Here is a 20293-nt window from a genome sequence, read left to right as displayed (position 1 = left end):
CATATAATCTGGTTTGTGACTTATGTTTATTGTAGGGAAACTCACCAACTCAAATTTCTTTAGACAGTGGTGATGGGAACTAGGTGTTAAAATAAATGAAGCCATTTTATTTATCTGAAATAACCAGGGAACCTACATGTGTCCACACACAGGTTTTTATTTATAATGTTGATAATGGTGAAATAGAGGTAAATCAGCAAAAAGTTGTTTTCTTTTGGGATTGTTTTGCTTTACAATGCTCTACAAGTACATTTCTGCCATAAGCTTTTTATATTACATTTTAGAAAAAAAGCATCCCAAAAATAGCATAATGACTCAGCCATTAGGCAGCATTTGTAACTGTTTCATGAAATAGATTTCAGAAGCTTAGATTTTAGAGGCATTAAACTCCTAGACTTCTGGTTCCTATTAGTATGCTGTGAACCGTTTTGACTTGGTAAATTTCTCTAGAATGGAACACATTTCTCATCAAAAAACTCTAAATGACTTTGTTTAAAATCGTAACAATTACATTAAGCAGACATTTTGAAAAGCTGAATGAATTCTCCTTTAAGCACATCATTCAAATGTTTCTTAGCAAACAGTTCATACTAAGACTTTACTGTATCAAAGAAGTGGGTAAGCATAAACCAGAACTCAAGTAAAAGTATTATCACTTCATTTAAATTGTGACTGAGGCTGAAGTAAAAGCAGTCTAGAAAAAATGTACCCATGTGAAATGACACAAAAAATCAGAAATATGCAGTAGAATTCTTTAGTACTTTCTGTTCAGTATCTATTAGTATAGATTGCTGATAGCTGAGGAATATTAGATATTAATATTCTTTTGATTTTTGTCTGTTACTTTGAATGTGCTAGACCTCAACAGCACAGCAGCCCAGGTGCTGAACCAACAGAACTGAATGAAATTAATCCCAAAAAGAGAATTAATAACACAACACAAAATGTTAGCATTTGAAAATAAGTACAAATCTTCAAATAGGGCAACTTTTAATAAGGCTGCAAGGTCACTCTGCATATCAATTCCTTAAACCTACACCATAAACATAGTAGTTTAACAAAAGTCACAGAATCATTTTATAATCAGAATAAAGGTTTAAGATTAATAACTGGAATCTAAAAGGAATCTCCTTTACTTATTTTACAATCTCAGAATGGTTTCAACATTGGTTTCAACATACAGTACTGTAACTACTGTAGGGTGACAGGAGTGAAATGACCCTGCAGCCCATGGCCCAGGGAGGGGCCCACAGTGGCCAGACTTTTTTTTTTTTTTTTTTTAAATCTCATATAGATACTGACACAATTGTACACCCATGACTCACAAAAAGAGACAAACAGCATACCTCACCAGTTAGCTTCCATCAGCACTACACAGACCATTCTAACCTTTATCCCCCTCTAATTCTTAATTAATCTAATCCATAGTGGCTATATTTAAACCAATTCTTCACAACTTGTATTATTCAGAGTTTTAGAATCTTAAAAAAGATTAAAATAACATCTTAAGATGTTATCAATAACATCTTCAAATCCATCCATCCATCCATTTTCTAAGCCGCTTCTCCGTCAGGGTCGCGGGGGGGGTGCTGGAGCCTATCCCAGAAGTCTTTGGGCGAAAGGCAGGATACACCCTGGACAGGTCGCCAGTCCATTGCAGGGCAGACAGACAGATACAGACAGTCACTCACACCCAGGGGCAATTTAGCACATCCAGTTGGCCTGACTGAATGTCTTTGGACTGTGGGAGGAAACCGGAGAACCCGGAGGAAACCCACACAGACACGGGGAGAACATACAAACTCCACACAGAGAGGTCACCCGGCAGGGGAATCGAACCCAGGCCCTCCTCGCTGTGAGGCGACAGCGCTACCGACCACGCCACCATGCCGCCCCATCTTCAAATCATATATAAAAATCTGTATTTTAACAATTTAAACTGGTAGTGTAACGTAACATTTAGGTTAACGTTAGATGCTAGTAGGTGAGTGAAGTGCCTGGAGAGAATCAAATTGTTTGACAGATAACAATAGCGAGTAAACAAGCAAATTACATTGCCTTTTTACTTCATTTACATTTTTTCACACTGTGGTTCATAAGATCCTAGCTCCATTGTGATCCACTAGTGCTCTTGACACCTCTAATGCTGCTGTGTGATAAGAGAGATGATTTCAAACTGTATATAGGGGTATATAAAGCAATAAAATAAAGATATGCATTAGATTTTGGCACATGGACTGTGGAGGATATTTCGGGCCAAGTATCAGTGACCTGATAGTTTAAATTTAAATTGGTATTCACAAATATTTTTTTTTTTTCTGTTTTTCTGTTTTCATGGTGGTGAAAGTGAAAGTGACAGAGTTCTGGCATCCCTGCAAAACTTCTGATCAATAAACATATACCCAAATGTGTAATTTAGTCCACTTCAGCCCTTGAAGTCCACAATCCAAACCACACGAAAGAGATACTTATTAAAAATAATAAATAAATAAAGCAGAAAACAACACTCTTAAGAGAATAAAATGGATATGAAAATAGTCTGATGTTCTTCAGAGATGTTAGCTAACAAATACTGCTATCTGAGGCTGTACCTTCTGAAGAAGCATCAAATCAAACATTGACTCTGTTCATGATCAGGTTCAGGGGTGGCTAGAGAAGCCCATATCAGTACTCAAGTAAAAGAATTGATACTTGCTTAAAATAATTACACAAGTAAAAGTACCTTCCCCAAAACTCATAGAAATACAAAAGTAGCAGGTCAACAATCTACTTTACTGTACTGAGTACTGCAGGGGAACTTCTTACTACATCCAGCATTTATCAGCATAGGAAATAAATTGCTCTGTTCTTCTCTTTCTGGGATTTTTTGTTCTAAAATTCAAAGCTTCAAAGCCAGAGATGTAACCAATCACAAAGCAGTACAAATATGGCCACCATCAAATCAAATTGAAATTAAACAACAAAAAAAGAATTATTATTTAAATATGAATGACTAAAATGTAATGGATTTTTACTCACTTCAGTGGAAGAAAAGTAATATGATTTGAAAATACTCAGGAGAGTAAAAATCAATCAATATGGATTTTCGGAGAACATGTACTTAATCAAATATAACTAGTTACAATCCATATCTGAATAGGTTATGAAGACTTGCCATTAGCATGACACGAAAGGCAGTTCAGTCAGTGGCCTGATTGCATTTTGGCACTCAGCCAGCCTTTTTTTTTTTTTTGAAACAGTATGTTTTGCCCCACCACTTTTGGAGGTGTGGCGCCACCCCTTAGTTGAGGTCAGGTCCTACAGACAATATATTTTGCAAAATAATTTAGTAGAATTTATTACAGATTACAAATTTATTTCATTTAGGGTAACTCACACACTGTGTGTTATTCAGGTAAAATATATGAATTTTAAACATAAAACATACATTTCAAATTTATGAATATGAATTATTAGTATTTGACTAGTATTTAAGATAAATAGGAAAAAAATAAAGAAAAAATCAAATATAGTACTATGATATATATATATATATATATATATATATATATATATATATATACATACATACATAAATATAGTATTCTATCAGCAGATATGAAAAAATGTGTAAGAAAGTGTGACAAAAAGGGAATTATATTAATTGTTAATTGTTATGTGCTTTATTGGACCTACAAGTTAAATTTGTAATTTTGCTGCCTAATTATGTCCAATCTGGGAGCAGCCCAGGTACGACTATAGCAGCAGTGAGAGAGACTTAAATGTGTAAATCAGTTGCTGATGTTAAGTTTAAGAGGTGCAATATTGTTTGTGCTGTGTCATGTTTTGTTGTGTAGAACTTAATCTGTGTGTCTACAATGGACTAGGGTTGTGGTGTGTTTATATATATATATATATATGTATATATATATATATATATATATATATATATATATATATATATATAAACAATTTAAAGGGTGACAGGTATTTTAAAATTATTTTTATACAAAATAAAATAAAAATACAAAAATGAAGACACAAGGTTTTGTTCAGACAGCAGCAATAAACACACACACACACACATATATGCCTTTTTGCATAATGTAAGAAAAGTCTTAGGATAATCCTCTTTCTTTTCTGTTAAAATTGTTCTGCGTTTCTGCCGTATTTAGCTCTTAGCTTAAAGGTCAAGCCTCTGGAGAGTTACAGGATTGCATCTATCTGGAGATGAGTGTCCACAGCACCGTCAGAAAGAAGATCGGCTTATAGAGCAGGAGTAGATAACTATCAGAGATTAACAGGCTCCATCTCTCCAGCAGGCTCAGATGATTTACAGAAAGGACATAACTCTCTAAGAAGGGACTGTTGCATCTCCACAACTTAGTCTGATACACACAGAGAGATGCTGTGAGGGACAGCATAGGAAGGAAGAGGCAAACACTGTGATACTGTGGCCTGTTGCTACTGGGTGGAAACGCTATCTGTGAACAAAAAATGTGTTTTTGATATATAAGTCAACAAATACACCAGTGTATCAGTTGCTGAGACAATCTCCTCTCTCTCTTAAGAATAAATCTACCTAATAATAATCTAGTAATCTAGTTTTGTTTCTGTTCTACCAAATACAGGTTCTGTGTATGGGTTGCTGTGTAAATGAATGAGTGTGAAAAACTTTTTCAGAGATCTCCCACATGATGTAAAAAACTCTCTACCAATGGATATCACAAACCCTTGCTTGATTACTGATATTGTAAGATTACATTTGTACAGTAGATACAGCACGGGCTTCGTCTAATTAATTATGCATCCTGCATAATTTGTTTTACAAAACAAAAAAAAAAATAACCTAGGGATGATTATTAAAGTGAATTAAAGTATTTATCATGAAGACACTCTATAGAAAGGAATCTACAGAACAGATCTTTGAAATCTCACTGTTTTATTGGTTAAGCAAGAATACACTATGCTCTGTTATTAAAATGTTAAAGTGAAAATTTTGCATAAACTCAACCACTAGCCAGAAATCCTTCTGTAATATCCTTTCGAATTGAAATGTTTGGTTCTGTTCATAGAGTAAAAAGTCAGCCTCCAAACTACGGGGTGAGTCAAAAGTCACAGGACACCGTTTTATTTTATTTTATTTTTTATTTTATTATCTCTGGGATCATCTCAAACAAATTGTGCATGCTGAGAAAATCTGCAACAAACACTACTGTCAGCACTGCATCATGGAGGCTTGTGACAGCATAAAAAATTCAGTTATGAAAAGGACAAAACACACTGGAATAAACATATTTCAGTTGTACTTTTAGTTTTTTATGATTGGAGCTCAAGAAATGACACATTATAGATGTAACTTATCCAGAATGACAAATGAAGGATGAGGCTAAGTGCATAATTTCTGTTTTGCCTTAAAGGTCGCTTCTAAAACTGTATGGCCAAGCTAAGAGGCATTTAGAATCTATTATGTTTAAGATTATAATACTCTATAAATTCAACCACAAACCAGCTGCATACAGGAATGATCACAGAGGGAGACAGCATAGAGAGCGTGAGGAGAATGAGCTGAGAGAGAGAGAGAGAGAGAGAGAGAATAAAGACAGAGATGGAGGGAAAAACGAAGGAGGAGAGAGCAGTAATATGAGAGAATGAAGGCTATGAAGTATGTTGTCTCAAGCTCTTGAGACAATGATGAGCCTTTGAACATCACTATTCCATCATACTGAGTTGCCATGGTGAACATTAGCCATGTTTTACTAAACACTGACAGGTGTGCATGTGTGTGATTTTGCGTGTTGTTCTAATATTAAGAAAATATGGAAAAACACAAAAGCACAGAGAAATAGTACATAATGTGTTGTTGATATCATTTATTCTTAGAATCTAAAGTTGTCATTATGGAATTCATTTTGTCTGTTTTTTGTCTGTCTATTTTTTCTCTTTTATTATATTATTTCCTTACTCATTATTTACGTAATTATGACACAACAGTAAACATTTTTTGCAAAGTTTTTTGTCTGCATTTTAGATCATTCCTGCTTGCTGAAATTTCAAATAATGACGGCAAAAATGTAAAGGACTTTTTCTTTTCTGCAAAAAAGACTACACACAATGATTATTCATCAAATTTCAATTATTTAAGCAAAAACAGTTGCAGTCATGTGCTGTGTAAGACCAAACCACAACTACTATTTGCAACCCTACAGGGGAATTTCGAACAAAACCGGGGTATGCAATGAATGTTTATAAACCTCATTTCCATTAGCATGCTGCTTGTTTAAATAAGCTACGAGTGGGAAATAATTCAACAAAATATAAAAAGAGGGGTTCCAATGTAAGAGAAGGCCTGCCATGAAGATGTACCCCTTATTAACATTCATTAACCAAAACCACATTTGTTTGTTTGTATCTATCCACCATCTTTCATTTTCACAAAATCCACCTTCTGGATTCTCTGAACACTGAGCTAATCTAGACACTCTTTTTTTTTTTTTAGAATTAAAGCATTGATCAAATATAACTTTCATACTATTCCTGACTGTTTTCGGTTACCTTATTATTTGTACAGAGATTGGAAGAACATCACCGGGAATTACTCTTGTAAAATTATGCAAATATTTCTTTCATCCTAATGTATTATCTGTACAATCCTCTATTTTCGTCTGAGGTTTAGCCACTGTGCCACATTATTGTAATATTGATTAAAAGTGATAGTTAATACACTTCTACAGGGCAGTGTGGGGCATTCAAGCTAATTCCATTTAGTATGCTGTTATCCGTATATCTCAGAATCATAAATCTCACAGAAAGAATGGACCTTCAAGCTGAGGCCTTTGAGCATGACCTACTGAATTCATGAATCTCTCTCTCTCTGTTACCCCCTCCCTCAACCCTTCCCTCCAGCTATTGTGACTGATGCATGCTAATATCTAATACGCCTCTTTGTTATTTCACTGTTATTAGGATCGAAAGGCTCAACTGTAATTCCATGTTTCTGCATGATAGTGGTAAAGAACCTACATCTGTGTCCTGTTTAAATAAGAACAGAAAACAAATTACACCTAAAGTCTAAGTACACCTAAGTCTTCATATTGCTGCAAGTAAAGCAGATTATGTTTAAACTATTTAATAAGTAAACTATTCTTCCACAAGTTTACCCCAACTTTACTTTTACACAATCTCCTCATTATACAGAGGAAGTTCTATTTTGAAAAAACAGTGGTGCTTGAAAGTTTGTGAACCCTTTAGCATTTTCTATATTTCTGCATAAATATGACCTAAAACATCAGATTTTCACAAGTCCTAAAAGTAGATAAAGAGAACCCAGTTAAACAAATGACACAAAAATATTATACTTGGTCATTTGTTTATTGACGAAATTGATCCAATATTACATATTTGTGAGTGGCAAAAGTATGTGAACGTGTAGGATTAGCAGTTAATTTGAAGGTGAAATTAGAGTCAGGTGTTTTCAATCAATGGGATGACAATCAGGTGTGAGTGGGCACCCTGTTTTATTTAAAGAACAGGGATCTATCAAGGTCTGCTCTTCACAACATGTTTATGGAAGTCTATCAAGGCCCGAACAAAGGAGATTTTGAGGAACTCAGAAAAAGAGTTGTTGATGCTCATCAGGCTGGAAAAGGTTACAAAACCATCTCTAAAGTGTTTGGACTCCACCAATCCACAGTCAGACAGATTGTGTACAAATGGAGGAAATACAAGAACATTGTTTCCTTCCCCAGGAGTGGTCGACCAACAAAGATCACTCCAAAAGCAAGGCAAGTAATAGTCGGCAAGGTCACGAAGGACCCCAGGGTAACTTCTAAGCAACTGAAGGCCTCTCTCACATTGGCTAATGTTAATGCTAATGGTAATGAGTCCACCGTCAGGAGAACACTGAACAACAATGGTGTGCACGGCAGGATTGCAAGGAGAAAGCCACTGCTCTCCAAAAAGAACATTGCTGCTCGTATGCAGTTTGCTAAAGATCAAGCCAGAAGGCTATTGGAAGAATGATTTGTGGATGAAGGAGACCACACTAGAACTTCTTTGTTTAAATTAAAAGCGTTATGTTTGGAGAAAGGAAAACACTGCATTCCTGCATAAGAACCTTATCCCATCTGTGAAACATGGTGGTGGTAGTATCATGATTTGGGCCTGTTTTGCTGCATCTGGGCCAGGACAGCTTGCCATCATAGATGGAACAATGAATTCTGAATAACATCAGAGAATTCTAAAGGAAAATGTCAGGACATCTGTCCATGAACTGAATCTCAAGAGAAGGTGGGTCATGCAGCAAGACAACAGCCCTGAGCACACAAGTCATTCTACCAAAGAAGGTTAAAGAAGAATAAAGTTAATGTTTTGGAATGGCCAAGTCAAAGTCCTGACCTTAATGCCATTGAAATATTGTGGAATACCTGAAGGATTAATGTGAGGAAACCCACCAACATCCCAGAGTTGAAGCTGTTCTGTATGGAGGAATGAGCTAAAATTCTTGACAAGATTGACAAGTGTTCATGGCTGAATACTGAATAAACTGTACTAAATGTAAGATATTCTGTTACAACACAAAAAAGTGATATATTGAGAATACATTTAGGAATATATAAGAATGATAAGACACCTGAGATTTTCTCAGGTGTTGTAAATTTTGGTTCACCCTGTTACTTGCTGTTAGTGGTTCACAGGCTGTAATTCTTTTTTTAATATTTCTTATCAAAGATTTACTTTTCATGTAAATGAAATTCACCACTTTTGTCCACTGCTGTTATTATAATCTCCCATTAAAGGACCATCATCTGTCTGATGAAATAAGCCAACAAACTGCCAACAACAAAATAAAAAAATGTAAGCAACTATTCTGAACACTGCCTTTACAGTCCATGTAACACAAACTGAATACAGATGCTCAATGTTTGAATTCTGAATACATATTCATAATACTTGCATTACATCTCAATCATGTTTTTCAACTAAATAATTGAATTTTGCATCAAAACTGTTGTAGTAAAAGTTAATGTTGTAAAGGTGCATACACTATTGATTTGTAAAGAGACCCAAGTCTATCAATTTCTTCTATTTTTTCTTTTGCTATAATTATGTCATACAACCCCAATTCCAATGAAGTTGGGACGTTGTGTAAAACATAAATAAAAACAGAATACGATGATTTGCAAATCCTTTTCAACCCCCATTCAATTGAATACACTACAAAGACAAGATATTTAATGTTCTTACGGATAAACTTTATTGTTTTTTGCAAATATTCGCTCATTTTGAATTTGATGCCTGCAACACGTTCCAAAGAAGTTGGGACTGGGGCGTGTTTACCACTGTATTACATCACCTTTCCTTTTAACAACACTCAATAAGCATTTGGGAACTGAGGACACTAATTGTTGAAGCTTTATAGGTGGAATTCTTTCCCATTCTTGCTTGATGTGCAACTTCAGCTGCTCAAGAGTCCAGGGTCTCCGTTGTCATATTTTGCGCTTCATAACGCACCACACATTTTCAATGGGAGACAGGTCTGGACTGCAGGCAGTCCAGTCTAGTACCTGCACTCTTTTACTATGAAGCCACGCTGTTGTAACATGTGCAGAATGTGGCTTGGCATTGTCTTGCTGAAATAAGCAGGGACGTCCCTGAAAAAGACGTTGTTTGGATGGCAGCATATGTTGCTCCAAAATGTACCTGTATTTACCTTTCAGCATTAATGGTCCCTTCACAGATGTGCAAGTTACCCATGCCATGGGCACTAACACACCCCCATATCATCAGATATGCTGGCTTTTGAACCTTGTGCTGAAAACAATCCGGACAGTCCTTTTCCTCTTTGGCCCGGAGGACACGACGTCCACGATTTCCAAAACCAATTTGAAATGTGGACTCGTCAGACCACAGGACACTTTTCCACTCTGTGTCTGTCCATCTCAGATGAGCTTGGGCCCAGAGAAGTCAGCGGCGTTTCTGGGTGTTGTTGATATATGGCTTTCACTTTGCATGGCAAAGTTTTAACTTGCACTTGTAGATGGAGCGACAAACTGTGTTCACTGACAGTGGCTTTCTGAAGTGTTCCTGAGCCCATGTGGTAATATCAGTTACAGAATGATGTGGGTTTTTAATGCAGTGCTGCCTGAGGGATAGAAGGTCACGGGCATTCAATGTTTTGATGATATTATGGACTGTAGATGATGAAATCCCTAAATTACTTGCAATTGTACGTTGGGAAATGTTGTTCTTAAACTGTTGGACTATTTGCTCATGCGGTTCTTTGCAAAGTGGTGAACCTCGCCCCATCCTTCCTTGTGAACGACTTAGCCTTTCAGGGATGCTCCCTTTATACCCAATCATGACACTCACCTGTTTCCAATAAACCTGTTCACCTATGGAATGTTCCAAACAGGTGTTTTCTGAGCATTCCTCAACTTTCCCAGTCTTTTGTTGCCCCTGTCCCAACTTCTTTTGAACGTGTTGCAGGCATCAAATTAAAAATGAGTGGATATTTGCAAATATCTGTTTGAACCTTAAATATCTTGTCTTTGTAGTGTATTCAATTGAATATAGGTTGAAAAGGATTTGCAAATCATCTTTTCTGTTTTTATTTATGTTTCACATAACATCCCAACTTCACTGGAATTGGGCTTCTACAATTACAAACACAAAATATAAAAACAATTTATTTTACTTTTTTCCATGTGTTTTCAAACATCAACAATAAATGTGTTAGTATTTAACAGTAAATGCATTCTAAAATGTGTCACAACAATTCCTAACTCACAATCTAGGCGCTGCAGACTGGCCAAGCTGTTTTGTAACAACAGTGGACTTTCATCCAGTCAATTATCATGGCAGACCAACCACTTTTATAACATATACGTAATACACCACCACCTCTTCACTTCAATAGACCAAATCAGTGGCATAATTAGGATCTTACAGGCCCCAGTGCAATACCAGTTAATAATTGCCCCCATACGAAAACAACTTTTACTATAATATAAAAATGCCCACATTAATAGTATAATATGTATGTATAAATTACTTCAAACTTTTAAATTGTATATTTGTATCATGTGATATCAAACAGCCTATCTCACTATGATATTCATGAAGCAGAGTGAGGGAGGGAGTTGTTGAATGGATGTGGCTGCATAGCGCTCTAGTTTAGTTCATCTTTAGTGCAACTGGCCAGGATGTTCCATCTGACAGTTCAGGGTACAAGCTGGAAAATCATTTGGTTCGCCTGATGTTCTCCACTCTGAGCCTGGAAGGGCCCAGTGCCCCCTGTCCTCTGGCCCCCCAGGAGTTATGCCACTGGATTAAGTAATGCAATACACACTCCTCTACTGTCAACCTGTCTACAGATGCTCAGATTTGTCCTCTTTGACCTCCCTTAAGTACTGGCTGTTTAGACCATCACAGTAACATAAGAACACATGTTAAATTAGTACAGAAGGACTGCGTATCTTAATGCACTGGCCAGGCATTTTCATTTGTATTTGCATACTTGCACTGAGTGTATTTCTGACATAAGAGTGTGCCCTATCATCAGCAGCTCCCAGAGATGCCACAACAATCTGTGGCTGGGTATCCAAGAGAGCATGTGCTAGCACTCACACTCACAGCTGATGCACTGGCAGCAGTTACTGTGTACAATGGAGGCCTTAGTCTAAAACCTTTGAGAAGTTTGAGAGTTTGCTGATCTAGGGAGGTCAAGCAAGTGAGTGGGAATTGGTCATGACAAAAATGGCATAAGAAAAGTTAGGGATGTTTACTGTAATTGAATATACAGAAGAACACTATTATTTAATCATTTTATGGCAACTTTTCAGTCAGATCTACTATATACCAGCAAATCACATTTTCAGTCAAGGCAAAGCAAGTTTATTTAATACAAATAATATAGGCAGCCATTTCCAGCGTCCTCAGAGAGGAAGATCACCACATGTTAAGTTGCGCTTTATTAATCCAATAACAGGGAACTTCACCTCCATATTTAACACATCTATGCAATGACACACCCAAATACACACTACTGAATGCACACACGCTAGGGGGCTGTGAACACACTTGTCCAGGGAGCAGTTGGGGTGCCTTGCTCAAGGGCATGTCTGTCACGTCCTGCCAGCTCTGGGGATTGAACCAGCAACATTCCAGCCACAAGGCTACTGCCCTAACCTCCAGCCCATGACTTTATTTTTCTGTATTTGCATCTGCATAAGGAAGGTCACAGAGTTACCGCCTTTCACTGGATGAATGGCAGATATAACAAACTTATACTTTGAAGTAATACACAAAACCTCCAAGATAGTAATCAATCTTTGGGATAACAGTGTTTGCATTTACGCCCTAAGAAAGTCTTCTGATAATTTATACTTGTTGACCTTTGCTTCCTTTTACTGTTTTTTATAGGATGTTTTTAACACTGTCGGTTACGCATGTGTGTTTGCAAAAAGAAAAGAGAAAACACTTAAAGCATGCTGCTGAAGTTGCTTTTACAGATACACGTTTATTGAGAATCAGTACAGTCAGTTGAAAGCAAACTGGCCCACTGGGAATACTCCTGGCTAACTAAGCCATTTTGTATAACTCTTCACACTCAGCAACAGCTCATCTTAGGAACACCCCGCTGGGAAGCCTAAGAAAGCACACAGAGCAGCCAGAGCAAAGACCGCAGTATTCAGATAATGAAAGAAAACCTGCACCAACCAGAAATGTAAAATAAATGTGTTGGTTGAGCTTCACAACTACATGAGCATGAAAGGGAATCATTTAATGTATGTATCAGTAATGCAGATGTATCAGCATTGAGATAGGATGGGACTGTTTCAGCTCATGCCCACTTTTCACAAAGAAACTGCCTCTACCAGTGCAGTTTCTAAAGCTTTACCATCCAGTGTTCAAACAGAGATCCTCTTAGCTTTTATTTGGCATTTAGCTTATGATATTGTAAACACTGGTTGACCAGAGGAGGATAAGTGATACTTTTTTTTTTTTTGATGGGTCTCCTCTTGTGAGTCTTGGTTCCTCCCAAGTTTTCTTCCTCCAGACTGAGGGAGTTTTTACTTGCCACTGTCGCCTCTGGCCTGCTCACTGGGGGATATATGTTATAACTGTATGTTTTCAAACTTCTGTAAAGCTGCTTTGTGACAACATTGTTGTAAAAAGAGCTATACAAATAAACTTGAATTGAATTTAATGAAAGCCTATTCAGGAAAATGTACAGCACTGCTACTGTTTTGCTAGATGTTTCAGATATTAACTAAGCTGCATCATTAGCCGTTATTGATGTCATTAAAAATGTCTTACAGTAGGATTCTGATAATACAGACAAAATATTAAAACAGGGCACTGTAATTCTTTCCATGTAATTCTCCTCATACTTTTCTAATGGTGTATGGCAACTTCCTGAAATATGACCACAATTCTGACACTCTAAGCATTATTCAGATCAGCAAGGTATGGAGCACCACTCCTCATGCATGTGCATGGCAGCTGAACAATGACAAGAATGAAAGATTAAGCAAGTCTTTATTCTATTACTTTAGATACAGCTCTCTGCATTGTGGATGTAATTCCAAACCCAGAACATCTGTCAATCTGACACAGTTTAGGAGGCTTGACAGAGATTCTGGGAGCAAGCACATTGTAACAGGAGATAAGAAATACATCAATGATTCTACCCAGCTTTCCTTTAAAATACTACAGTGCCATGTGAATTCCTTCCAGTAATCCAATATGAATGTGTATATTGCTTGGTTTTTACAAGCCCGACAGCAATAACTTTCCTGAAGTTAATTTGCTGAATACAGAGCTTCCTTCTAGTAATCCTGTTCTGGTCCACTCCGTTACATTCCTAACAGGAATGGCCCAGATCCTACAGTAGTTTGTGTGGCTTTGACAGTTTGTTCTGGGACTAAATATTCCCACTATGAGTTACATGGTCCATCTACTGCCATACTAGTTGTATTTTGAAGTCAAGGATGCATTCAAAGTCATGATTTTGTTAGCAATTACAATCCAAATTCAGCATCCAAAGGCTTGCTCTTGCATTATGAAGAGGCTTTCTGATGTAAGTAACGTGGCATATTTATTATTAATCATATCCAATTCCTCCTGCTAGGTCTCACACATTACTACCAAGCTTACAGGATGAAAGCTAGCATGCGCGTTCACTAAGATGTATAGTGCCACCGCATCTTCTTGGACTGCGAACACTGATTCATCAGCTACATCAGACACCCATGATGTCCCATAATGGCTAGCATTACATTCAGTAATGGATGCAGATGGAGGGCCATCCTAACCAACCAGAGACAGGCCAAGCAATCTCTCTAGGACTCCTGGCCACAGGTGGCTGTGGCTTTGTTACTGTTAAAACTTACAGTCTCTTGGTAATACAACCAATGCTTGGACGGTTGTGCCACACAGTAGGCCACATATCTAAACTTAGAAAAAACTTTTTAAACTTTTAGCATTTTTCAAGCTGTTTAACACTGTGCATGAAGGATTGTGGATGAGTGAAGTTTACATCAGCTAGGAAGGGATCTGAAGAGTCTTGTGCTGTAACGGAGTTGCACAGCATCTGCAAACAGGCAAATCATCTAAAGATCAAACCACACAGGGAAGAATTTTGACAAGGAAAAGTCTCCTGTATACAAGTGAATAAATGCAAGTGAAAGCAAAAGCTTTTAGTTGTTTCTTTACAGTGACAGTGATGCCTAGCTCTCCTCTCAGCTCGCTGACACAAGAACAAACATTTCCCTGTGTAGCAATGCTGTGATGCATACAGTTTGAATAGGTATATAGAGACATTCAAATGAAAACAATCAAGCTTGATCCCATTATTCAGATTAGCTTAAATAGCCACCAGATATTATTGGGCAGTGATTAAGGCTAGCCACAGTTTGTATTTTCCTTTTAATGGAGAATTTCTGTTTATAAAACTGGGTAGTCCAGGACTAGGCTTAATCTTTTTTGCAAAACTGACCCATAGTGCCATATCTTCCAGATTATCAGTTATCACTGTTTTATCATCTGTTTTAGTATTTAACAGCTTTCTGTTATTTATCCTTCCCCCTGTGTCATCATGCACTGCATATTTTGCCTACTATGAATTAATTGTTGTTGGACTGTGTAGTATTATTTTATTTTTTATTGTAGTGCTATTGTGGTTCAGAACTGCACTATATGAATTAAACCCATTAATGTTAGTGCTTATGTACATTTTGGAAAATATCCTTTATAAACTTCCCTGAACATACATGTTTGATTCAATGCCTTGAAGGCTTGCTAATTGGCTGATGAGTTGAGTTGGCTGTGACAGAGCAGAAATATGTGAAACTGCAATGCACATCAACTCCAGTTAACCTGGAGAGAAGCTCTACAGATAGTGTTAACTATCCTGTGTTAACTATCCATATAATCCTGTGGTCTGACTGCAATGCAAAGTTTGTTTTACCACCATGTGTCATTTAATCAAATTATTGTCATGTATTGACATCTTTCTTGAGCTAAATCAGATATTTTAGAGCAGAACAAAGCAAAACTGTAAAGTACAGGAGGCAACTAAGACTGTAGTTAAAATAACTTAAAATTTCCACTATAATCATGCCAAAAATACTTGTTTGGCATGACGTTATAGACTCAAAAAGCATTCTGTGTGACTTGTAACTATACCAGAACCCCTTTAAAGGTGGTTTAAAGAATCACATAAAGCAGCTTCATAGAGAAGAGCCATTTAATCACGATCTGTAATATAATCCTTTGTTAGTCCCACAAGGGGGAGATTCACAATGAGACGTGCGAGTGTGAAGAACGTCTCTAAAGTTTAAGGACCCACCACATATTGTAAAGGTTCAATACCAATTAAAGAATCGTGCGTCTAAACCAAGGAGCTATTTAGGAATGTTTATTTTGAAGAGCCTAGGCCCTCCCTCTTGCGTCACCTGAACTGAGCCGTTGTCCGTGGTGCTGAAACGGACGGCCTCTGCTTGCAGACAAAATCAACGTACAACGAACGGAGGACGACATACGGACGTTTAGCTCTGTAGCCAGTGGGGAATACCTCTTGTAAATCATCGCATCCCGCCTGATTTGTAGTACACGGGACGTCTGGTCGTCTCCCGAGCGCACAGAAACTGGTGTAGCATGGAAGCAAGGGCGACCGACTGCATGTATGCATCCCCCCACTTCCACAGTGACAACATGCACACGCGCTCTGACTCTCAAACAGGGCATTCAAGCTCCTCATATGGCCAGTTTTGTGTTGACAGCGGTCACTAACCATCTTACACTGACTGAACTGCCACGTTCCAATTACCAGGGCAGTGGATTAACTCACGCCGGAGCTAGTAGGTTGTAGCCCAGTAGCTTTGCATAACAGTATTTCTTTGGTTGGCGGCTGGAGCTTCTATTTAAAACCACATCAAGACGGGAAACATTAAGTATACGCTATATTCTCAATTTTGTAGATCTTACTCAGAAACACAGCTAGTAACCATACACACAGAGAGAGAGAGAGAGAGAGAGAGAGAGAGAGAGAGAGAGACACAGACAGAGAGAGAGAGAGAGAGAGAGAGAGAGAGAGAGAGAGAGAGAGAGAGAGAGAGAATTGCAATCTTTCCAGGCTTGTTAGATCTGTGTCACAAGCCTCTGGGGTGAAGTAATTCATCTTCACGTTAGTCTCTGATAGATCTTCGATCATGTAGGGCCTCTTGCTGATCTCATGGGTTTTATATTCTAATATGAATCAGAATATCCTTCCTTGCGGGGATAAAACATCTTTTAAATAAAATAAGCTGTTAATGAGCCTTTGAGGCAACCGTCTAATCCAATCTTGCCCCCCACCCCCACCCCCAACCGCCCCCCACCCCCCATACACACGGCCAAAGTAAGGAATCTACATTCTTTGCAATGTTGCTTAGTTAGATGATACCACCTATTCGAACAGAACACGTTCTCTGTAAAGCCATGTCATGTTCTTTAGGTTCTTCTAGGCTCTTTTAGCCTTTAGGTTCTTGAGCGAAAACTTACTAAAGAACGTACACCCAAGACAACCAAGAGCAAATCCTTCCATCGCAAAGGCAAGAAGAACTTGTCTTCCCTACCGAATCGTAGAACGTGAGGCATCCCGAGTGAACAGCCCAGAAGAAGCGCGAATGGCAGCAGCAGCAGCCACGGCAAGAAGCCCGGCATCGGTGCCGTTAACCGGGGAGGGCTGCTGCTCATCTTGCTCGCCTCCCTGAAGCGAGCCCCGCGTGTGTGACGGCGATTTCTCCACTAGCGCTCGTCAGGGATGAAGAGGAAGCATCCACGGCATGGTCAACTTCTATTCCACAGCGAAAACATCAGCACTCGTCCTCTCCTCGCTGCTGTTTCGTGTCTCCGGCGTTTTCACTGCGCCAAGGAGTCCTTCTCCCGCTCAGGGGCTGCACGGGCCATGCATCTCTGACGGAGGAGATCCGGGTACGCGTGCTGCAAAACAGGAGGAGGGGGCGCGAGAGAACGAACCGTCGGTAACAGAAGATGCCGAGAGATCCGCGAACCGAGCTCAAACGTGGAGCCAGTTACTGCTGCACTGCTGCACCGCTACTGACGTCGAGCCAAGGTGAATGTGAGCGCGCGCGCAAAGAGGAAAGGGCGATGAGACTTGGGGGAGAGAGAGACAGAGAAAGAGAGAGGGGGGGGTGATTGATTAAGAGAGAAATAATTAAACAGAGAGGATGGAAAGAGAGAAAATGGAGAGAGAAAGTGTGACGAAATGAGAAAAAGGAGTGAGAATACGAGTGTATTGGAGGACGGATGAGAGATGAGCGAAGAAGAATCAGAGAGCGAGAGACAAAGAGTAAGAGAGATAATGAGAAAGAGAAACCGAGCTAGATAATATAAGAGAGAGAGAGAATTATTCATTCATTAATTAGTACGCAGTTATTTTCTTCCAGCCATTGAACTTGCTTATCTTTCCCTTTAATATGGCTCTCTTCATGTTGGACTGTGGTGAAGAGAGTCCAAAGGTAGAAACCAAAAATGAAGATGACTGATCTGGTTTGTTTGATGCAGTGATTGTGTGCAGAACTTCTGTCATTCTCGAATTTGTTTCAGGTTTGTTCCTCTAAATATGCTTAAAGGGTCATTTCATGCCAATTCATCTTCTGTCTGGTCAAGTCACTGTTTTCCATGAAAGGATCAACGCAAAAGTTGTGTACTAGTAAATAGTTTTCAGTAATGACATGAAATGTGTGCAATATTCCCATTTTTAGGGATAAAAAAGTGGATCTAGTGCAAGCAGACAAATAACATGGATGATAGAAGTTATCTCTCTAATCTGGTGAGAACTGGTCTGAATCTGAGTCAGAGAACTGTTGCAAAGGGATGAATGAAGAGGATCAAAATCAACCACTGAAACACAAAACCCAAAGAAGCTTATTCAAAAATGAAGAGCTGTTGCTCAAACCTAGGCCAAACTGGCAAAGCTCAGACATAGGCCCAATCCCATTTCTTCTTTGTACTCCTACCCCTTGTTTTCGAGTGTCACCCCAACCCCTTGGAGTTATAATGGGTAGTGGTTGAAATCCCCCTACAAAATGGGACAACCCATCACTTAAATAAAAAAGACATTACTTCATTATCAGGCTACTAGCAGTGCTCTGTAGGTGACCCGGCACGTCTTCGGTGATAGCAGAGAAAGGAAAAGTTCAGCAACCTCACTGCTGGACTTTAGTTACATTTAGGGGATTATATGCTTTCAAAGAGGGGCATAAGACATTTATTATCACCCACCGCTAATTCTTTGGTGATACGAAGCTGAAGTCAGCTATTCGCCAGATTCTTGTTCAGATTTTCCCACTCCACCATAAATAGTGCTGCACTTACATTCTGGCGCTTCAGGCATCAATACTGTTGGATTTAAGGTGGAATGGGAAAGTTAGTTAACCAGGTACCGAGACATTAATTTTTTTTATGTTTGTTATGAAAACGACCATAATACATTTAAACGACATTAAACTAAGACAATACAATGGTTATCATAATGTTTTTGCAGAGAACATTATGTAATTATGTAAACCATGTTACTAAAATGTATGTTACTTAAGTAACCTTGGAAAGGTTTTGAGAGTGAGGAACTGAAGTGTGGATTTTATACAGGCCCTTAGAATTCAAGAGGTTAATCCTATGCCTCCTGTCCTAATTCAGATTAGGACTGCAAGAACATGAATTGGCATTCCTTCCACTGTCAAGTGAGGGAAAATCTCCAGCAAAACTGCTCAGAACAAACCTTCAGTGAGGATGCTGGTGGCAGTAATTATGTCAGAGTAATTATGCTTAGAGATGTGACAAGGTTTTACAGAGGGCATTTGATTGAGATACACTTTCTCTCTTTATACTTGATACTCTAGAGCAGGGATGTCCAATCTTACTCGCAAAGGGTCAGTGTGGGTGCAGGTTTTCATTCCAAATGAGAAGAGCACACCTGGTTTCACTCATTTAATCAGTCGGTCTCAGTGCTCTTTTGGAATAAAAACCTGCAGCCACCCTGGCCATTTGCGGATTAGATTGAACATGCCTGATCTAGAAGCTGGAGCTGTTTTGTTTAATTCCTGAAGCTGAAAAAGTTTTAGATTAAATTTCATGGAAGAGGAAACCTACAATTCAATGTTAAAACTATTAACAGACAGACATATGCTGGCTCTAAGTTACTGTATTTGCTAATTATTCTTGTTCCATATATATCATATTAAATTAGCTTTTTAATATGATATCTAAAAAAATAAACAATAAATAACATTATAGAAAGAAAAACATTGTGGGAATAGTATGCCCTTGTATGTATGTCATAAGTTTTGTTTCATAGAAGTTTAGATATGTGAAAGATAAGCCTTTCTTACCCAGACTACCTCCTCAGCATCTTATGTTGCTCTGGCTAACTCCAACATTAGCTTGAGCATTAGCTCATCTAAAGGGGTGGCTTTCTTACCCCTGATTTCCTTGATTTGATTAATCTACACAATGTTGCCAGAATCTATTTTAAATTGTTTTTAAACAGGAACTGAAGGAGGCAGGACACACACATTTGCAAATTATGTTTGAACAATCATGAGAAGGCTACTCAGCTGAGCTTTGGACCTGCCTGAAAATAGTTCCATTTTGCCAAAAGTGACCATAGATAGCTAGATTTGCAGAAAGGTTCCATTTGTTTGCAGTCTCAGGTACACTCAAAAGTCTTCACTAACACCAAATTTCAAACACATCAGTATTTTTGCTGTCCCACCTTTTTATTGTCCTGCTTTTACATAATAAAGAA

General features: G+C 38.3%; 1 protein-coding gene across 4 annotated transcripts in view; it reads right to left on the bottom strand.

The window, feature by feature from the left end:
* Window positions 1–17569, bottom strand: part of LOC108435120 (glutamate receptor ionotropic, kainate 2-like) — a 106009-nt gene extending 88440 nt beyond the window's left edge. For 2 of the 4 annotated variants that reach the window (XM_037541138.1, XM_037541131.1), the window contains exon 1: window positions 17100–17569. In XM_037541138.1, coding sequence (XP_037397035.1) covers window positions 17100–17220 — 121 coding nt within the window. In that variant the 5' untranslated portion in view covers window positions 17221–17569. The remainder of the gene's footprint in view (window positions 1–17099) is intronic. The other 2 variants (XM_017710718.2, XM_017710717.2) reach the window with 2 other exon arrangements.
* Between the last annotated feature and the right edge of the window lie 2724 nt (window positions 17570–20293).

This window comes from Pygocentrus nattereri, chromosome 1 (assembly GCF_015220715.1).
Source record: "Pygocentrus nattereri isolate fPygNat1 chromosome 1, fPygNat1.pri, whole genome shotgun sequence".
In the NCBI taxonomy this organism is placed as follows: Eukaryota; Metazoa; Chordata; class Actinopteri; order Characiformes; family Serrasalmidae; genus Pygocentrus; species Pygocentrus nattereri.
Note: the sequence above shows the minus strand (reverse complement) of the source record. Positions and strands in the feature narration are given on the sequence as shown.